The 13,633-nt window shown below is 42.6% G+C and overlaps 1 protein-coding gene across 4 annotated transcripts in view; it reads right to left on the minus strand.

The window, feature by feature from the left end:
- LOC132815514 (protein spire homolog 1-like) overlaps window positions 1-13,633 on the minus strand; it is a 186,629-nt gene that overhangs the window by 73,085 nt on the left and 99,911 nt on the right. For all 4 annotated transcript variants that reach the window (XM_060824500.1, XM_060824498.1, XM_060824499.1 and 1 more), the window contains exon 4: window positions 2,530-2,655. In XM_060824500.1, the coding sequence (XP_060680483.1) occupies window positions 2,530-2,655 (126 nt within the window). The remainder of the gene's footprint in view (window positions 1-2,529; window positions 2,656-13,633) is intronic.

Below are 13,633 nucleotides of genomic sequence, written 5' to 3' on the forward strand. Positions count from 1 at the left end.
TCACTCTGTCTGAGACTAAGTGACTCAGTACTGTCTGTGAACTGCTGGCTGTTCCAGATGAAGGATGCCATTACTTTTGTTCTGCCCGCCATGCACAATCGCTGATTTGAACAAAGAACTGAGCCTGTGGACTGCCTTCCCGTGTGACCTGAGCAAGACTGGACAGCATTGAGAAATGGCACTAGATAAGATTACGACAAGAAACACCATCAAACAGAATGAGAGTTAGATCTTGCTATTTGCCCAGTCAGTCACTGGCTGCAAGCCAATGCATGGCTTGAACGAGCACAAACATTTGCAAAGATGTTCACTCTTTTAAAAATTCTGCCTCAGGAAGTCAATCAAGTGAAACGATGAGTAGTAAGGTGTACTATTTACAGCATGGAAACAGGCTATTCGGTCCAACTAATTTATGCTATTCTTCACGCTCTACATATCTAATGGGATTGAAAGGTTGACAGTGAATCTTATGTCGATGGAATTGATTTTATCATCTGGATTTTGGATCCACTGCCAGAACTTTGCAGTTGAATAGACCATGTTGCATTTCCCCTCTGACTGTAGAGGAAAGAGTGTATCCCCTCTGATTGTAGAGTCTAGAATCATGGTTGAGGGTGGGGTAATTTCAAAATCATGAGCAGACTGGACAGAATAGATAGGGAGGGGGAAAAAAAGCAAGAGGGTGAAGATTTAAAGTGATGCGCAAATTAAGCAGAGGGTATTGAGTAGTTGGGGTGTGGAATTCACTGCCTGGTAATGTAGTGGAGGCATATTCAATTGAGGCATTCAAGAGAGCATTGCATGACTACTTGGTTAGAAATTATGCATAGGGATGTAGGGAAAAGGTAAGATTAGCATGAGGTAACAAACCCATGCAGGCATGATGGGTAAAATGATGGCCTCCTTCTACACGGTAACAATTCTGTGATTCTGTAATTTCAAAGTTATGTGTAAAGCCATTTGGGACCCGGATAAGAAATTGTTCAACTCGGCAAATTGTAAATCTTTGGAATTTTCTACCCCAGAAACTGTAGAAGCTCAGTTATCGTGTATGATTGATGTAGAAATTGACAATTTCTAAATACCCAGAACAACATAAAGGAATTTGAGGATTGTGTGGGGAAACTGTGCTGTCAGCTATGAATGGTAGAGGAGTCTTGTCAGGCCAAAAGACAATGTTTGACAAAATATGGAATGGACTTGTGGGAATTGAAAGAAACAAGAACCTGGTTTCCTCCAGCAATAATAAAGGATGAAGTGAACAAACTAGAGAATCCATTTGTGTCAAAGGCAGACTTTCAATAACCTTTCCTCGCAAGGACAATCCCACAATGTAACAAGCTGCAAAAGGAAAATAGTCACAGATTCATTCCTTGAAAGACGAATCTTTCAATTACTTCTAATTTTATTTATTTTCACAACTACCACCTGAGCAGGCCATTGGCTAGTGTTGCCCAAATGATTGTTGACTGAACCTGTCTATCAATTTGTGATGCTGACATAACTAAAGCAGAAACAGAAACAAACATCACAGACACAAATACCTCTGGTGTCAGTATTAAATACCTTCTAGGTAGAAAAATGTTAACTTCAGTCACCTTCATGCCAAAACTAAAGTGACCACCAAAAACATCTACAGTTTATGGATGACTGTAGTGCCATTGACCACTCTACAACAGATTTGCAAGCCATTTTTAATCTCTTGAATTCTGCATAGAAGAAACTTGACCTATCTTTAAAGATTTCTAAATCAAAACTCACAGCAACCCATACCTGGTCAGACAATCTGTTCCATTCCCTACAATACATTATGCAGAGATCAGAACTCTTCTTATAAAAAATATTAATGGCCAATTGAATTTTCTTTGTAAAGATAGAAAGAAAAGGCTGTCCTAACCCATTAAGCTTCCTTTGTTCCTTGTCAGTTGGCCTCCAAATCCAACCCTCCTGCTCACTTACCCACCAAGGCCTCCCACTTGTCTCTCTCTGGGACCCATTGAAGCTGGATGTGGGTGGCCTACAGTTCCAAAAGTGCCCACTATGGAGTCCTGGCACCACTGGGACTCTCAAAGGCTGGACATTCTTCCACTGAGGGCAGAGATCACACGCTCTCTTCATTGTGCGTTGGCTGGTGGCCAACTCTTGCAATGGACTCATGGAGAACAGTGAGGCTGGAGGGATATGGCAGAAAAGTGGAGTTGAGTATAATCAGAACAGCAATGATCTTATTGAATTACAGAGTAGAATTGACAGGCCAAATGGCTGACCTCTGTTCTGATGTTTTATGATCATAACTGTTTGGCATAATTTTGAAATAGCTACTCCCACTCTCTAAGTCTTCAACATGTGATCTCTGCCTGTCCTTAAGCCACTCCTTGTCAAACAGCCTGGATCCTGTGCAAGGATGACACAGCCTATCTCCTGGGGATTCTATTTTTAAAAAAAGTAGCAGTGCCCGAAATGCAGAAGTGGAATTTCCAGAGCTCTCTGATCCTGACTCATGTTGGCTAACCTTAGGTAACCTCTTACCTCTTTAGCACTTTTAATTTTGGCCAAGAAGGTGCGTAACTCCATGGATTCGGCAAACAGGGCCCGGCACACAGCCTGGTAATGGTTTGGAGCTTCCGACGGTGTCGTCAAGTGAGCAGCGCAGAGCTGACCAACAGAAAAAAAGGAAGAAATAGTGAGTTGCTTACTTTCCACTCAACCTGACAGAAAACCTAAGCTGTCAGCCTCAACATCCCACTTCAGTCAACAAGAGACCCACATGTGTATGTTTATGCTTTTATGTTAGATTCCATTCTTTTAAACTTAATTATTTCATTTAATGCTTTCCTCCCTTACAGCCTTTTGTTGGACCATGAAGAACATGCGAGCACTGAGTCAATCATGAATATGTCCGTGCCTTTTGCGTTTCGGTAGCCTGGTTTAGTGCTGTCTAACTTAGCCTGCTTACAATTGAATGGGGTTGCCAGGAAAGATTTTCATCATTGTCCTAGCTGCAAACATTCTGCCAGATTACCACATAGGCAGTGACAATTAAAGCCGACCCTGTTGTCATTCAAGTTGGACAAGATTTAGATTCAGAATAGTTCTTCAACAGGGAATTCTCCCTGCAGCAACCGACTGTATAGCAAATCATTCTGTTATAGCTGCCAGCATAGTTACACTCAGGTACTGTCAGGTCAGACACAATAATTCTTGTTTGTGAAATACAAGCCACAGCATTGGAGCATCAAAATGGGAGTAATTATGGCACACTTGTCTCTTCAAGATCATGCTGGTTCTCTGAGGAGTAAACCTATCAGTCCCAGTAACTCTATCTAAGCGTTCTCTATCTATCTATCTATCTAACTATACCTATCATGGTAACTCAGTGTGGTACAACACCAGTTTGATCTCTCACTTAATCTCAGTCTGATCATGAGTGGCTCCAAGTGGAAAACCTCACACAAAAGAGAAGATGCATTTATATCATGCTTTCCACATCCTCCACATAGCCTAATGTGCTTTGCAGTCAATGAAGTACTTTTAAAATATAGTAGGAGAGAGAACACAGCAGCTAAGTTGCATTGAGCAGGCTCACACATGCAGCTGTGTGTGAATGAGCTAGGTTGTCTGTGCTCAGTTGTTAGTGAAGGGTTAATTATTGGAGAACTCCCCAGCTCAACTTCAAATCAATGTGACATTGCATTTACCTCAAACTGAAAGACATTTAATTTCATCTGAAGGACAGTATCTCTAAGAAAGCTGACCCATAGTGACAGCCCAATGTGGGCCTTCAAGTCACAGTAGCCTGACTCAGAGGCAGGAATGACACTAACTGGGCTAGCGCTATTGGTAGGATGCTTGGGAACACGACATCCATTCAGGCCTCTCAGACAGAAGATTGCAGAGCCAAGGGCAGGTTGGAAAATATCAGATACAATCATATGAATTAGGAGCAGGAACAGGCCGCTTGGCTCCATCAAGCCCGCTTCCCCATTCATTAAGAGCACGGCTGATCTGACTGCGACTTTAACACTTTTTAAATGCATTCTTTTGTCAGAAATAAAAATATTAATCAGCATAGAGTTATAGAGTTGTACAGCACAGAAACAGACCCTTCAGTCCAACTTGTCCAGATATCCTGAATTAATCTAGTTCCACTTGCCAGCATTTGGTCCATATCCCTCTAAACCCCTCCTATTCATGTCCCCATCCAGATGCCTTTTCATTGACACAACTGAAAAAGCTAAGTTCACCAAGGGAATCAAACAAGACAGACCGATCTCACAGATGAAGGGCTTATGCCCGAAACGTCGAATTTCCTATTTCTTGGATGCTGCCTAACCTGCTGTGCTTTAACCAGCAACACATTTTCAACCAAGACAGATCTTGCAGCCCAGCTCTCCTCTCTGTCACTATGAATGGAATATTCAAGAGTCAACATTGCATTTTATGTACTCCTTACTAATTTCTTCTCTGCAGTGTCTGAATTTGATGTTACTGTCCTATAAGATAGGAGGCGTTTAAATGGTAGGTAAATTGCAGCAATTGTTTGGCAATTCATTTTTGTAGCTCTAACTAATGTTGTAAAACTAATAAAATCATTGTAAAATCACCGCTTCAGACCTGGAGGATTGATGGTAAAGCCAGAGGCAGAATTTCGTTCATTTCTGCCTTGTCAAAATGTATGATTGAGTTGTTTTGCTTCTCGTGCAGACAAATTGCCGCATGCTCTAGCTCTGGTGCAGCAATGAGGCAGCAATGTATAAATTAAAACGGCACGGGGAGGGGTACAACATATACACAAAGCACCATTTCAAGCCCTTAAGGCAGTCTTGGGTCAGCACCTCATTAATGTACAAAGTGGAAATGCAGCCAGAGCGATTCTGTTCGAGAGCTGCCAGTGCAGTAGCATAATAAATAAACAACCACTGAGCTTCCAGGAACACTCTGCATTTCCCAGCCAGTCTGAACAATCAGCCTTTGTGCAGTGTGGGGAGAGACTGTTGAGGTCAGGACATTCTTTTCCCCCCACTATTCTGTTAAATGGCTACATCTCTTGTCACATAATTAGAAAAACTATTTGATTTAAAGAACGGCCATGCCACGTGGAGAATACGTGTCTTGGCCACCCAGTTCATTGGAGTTTCCCCATTTCAGAAACTTTTACTTCTAAAGAAACTGCCAAAGAGTTTTTTTTAAACAGTATTTGGAGATCCTCCTGGTGACTGACATATGGGGAAACCCCAATGAATACTTCAAAGTAAAGTCAGGGAGCTTTCTTCTTGCCTTAAGTTGTTTTTAATCATTGATGGGATGTGGACAATGCCAGCAAGGCCAGCATCTATCCCTCATCCCTAATTACACAGAGGGTAGTTAAGAGCCAACCACATGACTGTGGGTCTGGAGTCACATGTAGGTCATACCAGGAAAGGATGGTAAGGATGGTAGATTTCCTTCCCTGCAAGACATTAACAACCCAGATTTTTTTAAATAAAGAAAACCATTTACAGTGGTTACAAAACAACATTATACAAGCTTTTTTTGTTCAGTCCAGATTTTTAAAAAAAAATTTGGACTCAGAATCTCACCACACTGCAGTGGGACTCAAACCCATGTCATCAGAATATGTAAGCTCAGTAACATTACCATGACATCACAGCATTTCCTCAGTGGAATGTGGAATACACTCTCCCCGTTGAAACAGATCTATTGAATACTTCATGTGTTTTGTCAGCCAGGAACAGTATTGGCTTTCAGGGGTATTTGGAGCAGAAACCGGGAGGAAAGCTCAGAGTTCCTACAGCTGGCTTTACCACTGCAGTCTAGCTGCCAATGTTTAAAAATGCCCTGTACCCCCGTGCTTTATTTCCAGTACCAGATCAGTGATAGTATGACACAGCTTGATTCCAAATTTTCGGTATGAGGTGTGTCACCTCAAAACTAACAAACCCAAGAATTAACCTTCCTCCAAAAACAGATACAAAACTAAGCAGTTGGTAAAGTAAGTCTTGCATTTAACTAGCACCTTTCTTTGACAACCTCAGGAAGTTACAAAATGCTTCATAGCCTTTGGCGTACTTTCAAAAAGTACAAAAGTACAAATCATTGTTTCCATATAGGAGACACAGCAGCCAAATGTGCATTGCAAGCTCCCACAGACTGCACTGTCAGGCAACCTGTTTCACTGATGCAGGTTGAAGGATGGACATTAACTCCAACACCAGGGAGAACTGCTGCATCCTCTTTCAAAATGTTTTCATGTCACAGCTAACATTTGTTAAGGTCTGATTTGTAATTCAACGCCCTCACAATGCAAGTATTTCCTTATCACTGCACTAGAGCTTAGGTCTGGATTTGTCCAAGAGTAGAAGGTGAAGACACAACCTTCTGACTCAGGCAAGAAAGCTCCTGACTGTGTCAATGCTGACACATTAGTCAATGACACCTGGTTGTGTGGGAACAGGGTACCATAAACCATAACATGTCTGAGTCATTGTCATGATCCTCCTGAACACAGCATAGACCATTCTCCTATGAACAGCAGGGCAGGTAGAGAGTGATCACCGAGACCTTTAAAGGCAGTTCCTTAACACTCGGAATCTGAATGCTTCAATGACCTCATACAAGCATGGCAGAGAGAGAGGGACAACTCTTCAACACAGCACTCAGGTCTGTCCTCCCTTCATCAGCCTCCAGCCAAATTAGCTGTGACCAAGGCACCCTTACAGATGGGGCACACAGTCCCTTACAGTGTACAACGAGGCCATTCAACTGATTGTGCCTGCACAGGTTCTACTATCTCGTGCCAATCTGGGCACAATAAGATACCACTCTAAATTCCCAGACAAGCTTAATGAAGTGCTCCGAAAGTACCCATCGTTGCTCTTACATACCCAGGTAGACAGGACTAGTTCTGTTCTATCTCATCATGTACTTGGCAGGTAATAACCATCAATGTCCTCCTCGGTGCTTCAATTGAACCTGCATCCACCACATTTCCTGGCAGTGCATTCATACCTCAACTACTCACCATGAGATAAAGATGCTCTCATATCACCTTTGCTTTACTTGCACATCATTTTAAATCTATGCCCTCTCCTTCTTTTCTCTTTTATGTGCAGGAACAGCTTCTCCCCATCCAGGCTTCCAATCCCGCTCATGGTTTTGAAAACCTCTATCAAATCCCACCTCCGCCTTCTTCTCTCCAAGGTGAACAATCCCAACTTCTTTAATTTATCCTCAGAAGCAAAATTTCTCATTCTTGCAAGGTAGTTTAATTATTTTAAGAGGGAAATCAACAACTACACAGTACAAGAGGACAGAGGTGATTGGTTGGCAAGTGAGCTCTGATTGATAGCATTGTTGGCATGGACAATGCACCAACTGTTGATGATCAACAGGCTTTGTTTAGATTTTAAAGCAGACAGGTCGATACTGATTGGTCAAAGTATTGCCCTGAGAAATGAGCAGCAAATGGCTGTGAGGTTTTCTGTTGAGTTTCTGTCTGCAAAGAACACCAATCTGTGCATCAGAACAAGTGGGTTCCAGTACCTGTAGGTAGGCCACTCTGCAAACCAACTGTCAATTCTAAATTGGTTGTCAACATAATTCATACTCAGAATCATTCAGCAAATACTGTCCGATTATGTAACCACATCAAGTATTGACACTGTGTTACATATTTTGCTTGTGTGGGGCTGGTTTGTTCTGGTCAGTAACTTGTTATCTTGCAAACAGCTAAACAATTGTGCTGCTTGATATGATCCACCAGCCTGGGAGATGCATTGCCTTTTTACATGGCATCCACACTGACAATGAAATCGATATACCACATTGTTCATTCGTGTGATAGGCAGATCATTCTCTTTACTTCAATTACGACATTGTGTTAGTCGCAAATACGTTAATATTTTAATCTTTGTTTTCAAATCCCTTCACATCCTGGTCCCTCCCAATCTCTGCAATCTTATCCAGCTTCTCCAGCCCACAGTCTTCAAAGATCTCAGTATTCCTTTAATCCTGGTCTCTTCAGCATTCCTGATTTTAATTGCTCTGCATGAGCCAATTCCAATCCTTACTTCATCCAATCTTAGCAACACTTCAGTCTACTTATTTCACCAACCTCTTAATTTTTTTATTACTCATTTTTATGCCCTTGAGAAGGTGGTGTTGAAACATTACTGTCCTTGAGGTGTGGCGACACCCACAGTGCTGTGCAGAAGGGCTTCGATTTAGCAACAACAAAGGAACAGAAACAGATTAAGTTGGGACAAGTGCGATTTGGAGGCAACGTGCAACTCTTATTTCCGTGTATCTGCTGCTCTTGTCCTTTTTAGTGGTACAGTCCATAGGTTTGAATGGTGCTGTCGAAGGAATCTTGGCAAATTGCTGCATCTTGTAGATGGCACATGCCAGTGGTGGATATTTGAGATAGTGGATAGGGAATAATTCAAAAGGCTTATTTTGTCCTGGGAGCTGTCAGGTTTCCTGAGTGTGTTAGGAGCTGCAAATGTTCAGAAAAGTGACAAGCATTCTGCCGCACTCCTGATGTGGGCTCCCTGAATCCCCCACCTCTCACCTCAAACCCCATTAATGGTTTCTCTGCTATTTGCCTCACTCACTCCATGTGGTTATAGCTTCTGTATTCCTTTCAGCCTTACCAAGAGTGAAGATCTTCAGCCGAACTTGGCAACAGTCCAACAAATAGGATTGTCACAGCAGCAATGGTTGAGAACAGTTGCTGGGATGTCAAATTATTTCATACTGTCAGATGTGACAGGCCATCTGGCCCACTTTAGCCTATCTTTCCCAAAACAATTCTTTTAACTTCCCATGACCTGATGATCTCCCATCATCATATCACCCAATGACCTTTTGAAATCCCCAATACCAAGCCAAACGGCATATAAGCCAAACATACAACTGGTAAATATCCAATATGAGTATTCTGGCACCTACATGATATCAGATTAAAACTAGGAGACATTAAGGTCTGCAGATGTTGGAGGTCAGAGTTGAGAGTCTGTTGCTGGAAAAGCACAGCAGGTCAGGCAGCATTCGAGGAGCAGGAAAATCGACGTTTCGGGCCAGAGCCCTTCATCAGGAATGCCTGACCTGTTGTGCTTTTCCAGCAACACACTCTCAAATCAGACTAAAACTGACATTTTACACATCACGGTCCAGATTAACAGCGAATACATAATTTTGTTTACCTCGGAGGTGAGAGGACCCTTTGCTCCAAAATATTCTTGCTTCTCACACTTTGAGATTGCACTACACAAACAGTACTATTCTCAACATGAAATATAAAATGGTTGTTTAATTCTCAATATAATCAAGTATTCACCAACTGCAAAATCTATGCAAAATCCAATTCTCAAACTAATGCTAGAAAATCTCCAGTAACAAACAAAACAATGCAAGGTTTGATTAAAAACATGTAATGACTCCTGCATGTTTTCAATGTAAATGAATTTAATAAAGGGATTTTAGCGTCTTTCCTCATTACATGAAAACTGCGGAGTTGCTGTAGTAACCAGACTGCCACACTCCCTTCCCCCAACTGTGATTGTGACCTTTAGTTTTCTCGGTCATTTGTTCCCACCGAGAGAAAACCAGAGACAACATGCAGAGATTGATGGGAGTAGATGTTTCTTTTGAGGCCTATCAAGAAAGACTTCAACTGCGCTCATGTGAAAAACCTGGTAAGGTATACAAATGCGCTTTAAATTTCTCTATCTCAAATACTGTGCGGACAGTTGGCTATATCAGGCTAACAGTAAATTAAACATTATATACTGAAGTTTCAAAATGGACTCCAGTAATTGAAAAGGAAATGTGTCAGCCACACAGGTCGTTAACTAATAAATCAGACATTGGCCTTACGAATTTCACACTGTTACAACCTGGCAAACAGGGATATCTAGGAATTAAAAATTAATCTCCAAGTCACAGCTGCCAGCAAGGGGAGGAAAACAATAGGGACAGTAAAAATCACACTGGAATATTTTCATCTTTTCAACTCTTTCATGAATTAGCAAATGTGAATTTGCAGATTGGGGATTTGGTAAAAGGTAGTGGTTCTGAAGGGGTTAATGCTCATGTTACATTGGCTCCACCCATTCTATTGCTCTCTCACAAAATCTATGGGTGGAGATTAGTTTCATTCCACCTTATGGAGGGAATAGATGTACTGGTACCAGCTCCTGAACATCCAAGCAATTATACCAAACCAAATGTAGTTGTTCTTAGTGGAAACATGCAACAAATGCTCTTATTATCTAGAACAGGGCTTCTTCTGTAGGTTCTCAAGGTTGGGTACCCTCTACAACTAATCACTTGCTAGCCCCAGGACAAAGATAATGTAAAGGCAGAGGAGGGCTGCTGGCAGTGCAAAACCTTTATCTATTACCATACCCACACACTGGCAGGGGTAAATAGCACAAGGTGCCAGCAGTGACCATCTGGGATCACACCAAAGGCTGAAGGCTGAGTGACCATCAAGCTGAAATGCTGAATATTTAATGTGGCTGATAGCACTAATGAGAATCCTACAATGCCTAATTTGAAGAAGGCTCACTACAGTCAATGCAAAGCAGGGGATTAACTGCTCAGTAATGGGTGTTCCCCCAGGATCAAGGAGCCCATGGGGACAGAAATCCCACCTACTGACTGTGCTTTCTCTGCTGTGTCACTGGGGAGGTGGTGGCTGTTTACTGTAACATACCAACCAGAGGGCCTAGAGTCACTGAGGAAGGCAGGCCACAGTCAGTAACAGTGGGGGAGAGGGAAAACAGGTAGTGGCTGAGGATTGAGGTTGACAGAAGATGAGGGCTAGCAGCAAGGACAGTGGTCAGGTCTCAGTCAGACTTCCCAGTTTCGGAATGGGGCAACCCTTGTCCAGGTACTGAGAACTTAACAATGGGCAATATCGCAGAGGCTCACACATTTTGGTGCTTCCCACTTAACATGACCCACCTGCATTGCATTAATCCCATCAGGTCTTTAAGTGGCCCTTAGTTCTCTAAAAGCCTCAACTGGTAGCAAGTGGGAGGGCCGTCCATGGCAATGTGGAATAAAGTACATCCTGGGACAGTAAGGCAATGAGGTCCCCACATCTCATACTCCAGTCCTTTTATTGTTTCCCCCTCAACTGCATTCAAACCTGCCACATGGTGGGCGTTAGATTTCAGCCGTTCACTCGGTTTCGGTCCACAAAAGCTGCCTTTGGCCAGCTGTGCACTTCCAGCAGTTTGCATTTTATCAGTAAAATTCAGGAAGAGTGCTGTAAACATGAAGGTGCCAAGAATACCGGGATTGCTCTTCACAGTTCAATAACGACAGTAACAAGGAGACTGCAGCAAGAACAAGCTAGATCATCTGATTTGCTGAATGTGTGCGGATATTGTTTATTTTATCTCATTCATAGTTGGGGAACAGTGGGAGAGATTTTTTGAGGCGTATAGAATGGTTACTGCCTGGAAGGATTCAGACAAATGTAATCTTCTGGAATGAGAAAAAGGCATTTCACCAGCTGCAGCCATACACCACAACAATTCCCAAGGTTTTTAAAATCTGCACTCCATTTCTTGCACAGCTTTGTTAATTTATGCTAATTAGATCTCCCGTAATCCCTTAATACCTCATGAGGAAAAACTGAGCAGATTGGGTCTACATTCGCTGGAGTTTAGAAAAAATGAGAAGTGATTTTATTTTGAAACAAACAAAATTCTGAGGGTAGATGTTGAGAAAATGTTTCCCCTGTATACAGTGGGAGGGGTCTAAAATGAGGAAGTATGATTTCAGAATGCGGGTGCTCCCATCTACGATGGAAATCAGGATTTGCTTCCACCAGAGGTTCTCTTCCACATAGCTGTGGAGTTATATTGATGCTGAGAGAGAGAAATTCTTCAATCACCGGCTACTTGAGGGTTTACAAAGTTAAAAATCACACAACACCAGGTTATAGTCCAACAGGTTTAATTGGAAGCACACTTGTGTGGACTATAACCTGGTGTTGTGTGATTTTTAACTTTGTACACCCCAGTCCAACACTGGTATCTCCAAATCATGCCTGAGGGTTGAAAGGGAGCAGGTTGGAAAGTGGAGTTGAATCCAAGACCAGATCAGTCATAATATTAACAGACCAGATCGAGTCATGATTAACAGAGAAAGCTCAGGGGGTCATATGGCTACCCTCACTCCTCATTCTGAAGAACTTAAAAAATAATTTCTATGAACAACAAAGTCCAGCTACAGTCATTGAGCATGGAGGCTCTAGTGATGTGGTGGTAGTGTCTCTACATCTGTGCCAGGAGGCCTGGGTTGAAGTCCCACCATAACAACCCTGAACAGGCTGATTAGAAAACAAAATGGTTAAAAAAAAACAACAAACTTTGAGCATTAAAGGCTAGTCATGTATCAGCTTCTAATCTCTGAGAAAGTACTCACTCAACAATGAGCTACTATAAGACTGTAGAAGTCAGAAGTGGTATTTTTCAGCAATTCTTTGATCTGGATTATATTTCTGGAATCTAATAAATAAAGATGGAAGGGATAGCAGGAGTATCGCTGGGTCTTATCCCTAACACCATGGTGGATATGTCTCTGAATTATAACTGGAAAACAGAAGACTGAATTCAGCTAATTACATAAACCTGGAGTTAAAAAGGTAGCATCAGCAGTGGTGGCCATGTAACTACGCTTGTCGTAAAAAACCCATCTGAGTCAGTAATGCGTTTTAGGGAAGGCTAAAATGGTTCAACAAAAATTTCGGTTGACCAATTCTCTCTGGGGGTGGAGGAGGGTGGTGGGGGGGTCAAGAAGGCAGCTTATCAACATCTCCTCAACTAGGGCTTCCAAGTGCTGACCACATCCTCTGAATAATTAACATCAAAAACCCTCCTTTATTCAGTCACCCCAATAAATACAGGTGTCAGCCTCTTGTCCCTCCCTCACCCTGCCATCTCTTACCAATTCAGGCAATTAAGTGAGTGGGCACTTTGTCAAGCGGAAGGACACTCGGTGTACCCCCTGCCCCCAGGCTCAGGGAGGCCATCCTGATTGAACATTCTAGGACACATGGAGGACCGATTACTCACCCCTCCCCCCACCCCACAAGCTGAAAGAGCCATCCCCAGTTAAAGAATCTCCCTGCCTTGACATCACTGTGTTTCCCTGACATCTTGCCAAGACCTGCCTGATTGGTCCCAGCAAGACCAAGTTAATTGTCTTCACACCAGCATCTCCTCCACAGTAGATGGTCAAGGAGAGCTACAGTTCCAGAAATAGCCAGTCCCCTTGGTAGCACTGCTCGGACTGAGTAACTTTTAGTCATTGGGCATCAGTTCTTGGGTGGGGGTGAAGAGTCTCTTTCTTTACAGGGATGGAAGCCTTACTACAGACAGTTAGGGGCGTAAAGTGGAGTTAGGAATCTTGTGATAGCTCAGGATGGGGTGGACGAAGCTGTCAGTCTCCATTTAAACCCTTTGTTTCCACTTCAACAGCCAACTCATCCCTGTTATTTCAGTTCCATCCTTAACGTCAACATCCAGGACTGCTGCAATCCCTTTGTCCAGCTGATCGGTCACATTTTCAAATACCTTCAGGAATTCCATCCTGATTATTCCACTTCAGACCCTCC

The sequence above is a fragment of the Hemiscyllium ocellatum genome, chromosome 4 (assembly GCF_020745735.1).
Source record: "Hemiscyllium ocellatum isolate sHemOce1 chromosome 4, sHemOce1.pat.X.cur, whole genome shotgun sequence".
NCBI lineage: Eukaryota > Metazoa > Chordata > Chondrichthyes > Orectolobiformes > Hemiscylliidae > Hemiscyllium > Hemiscyllium ocellatum.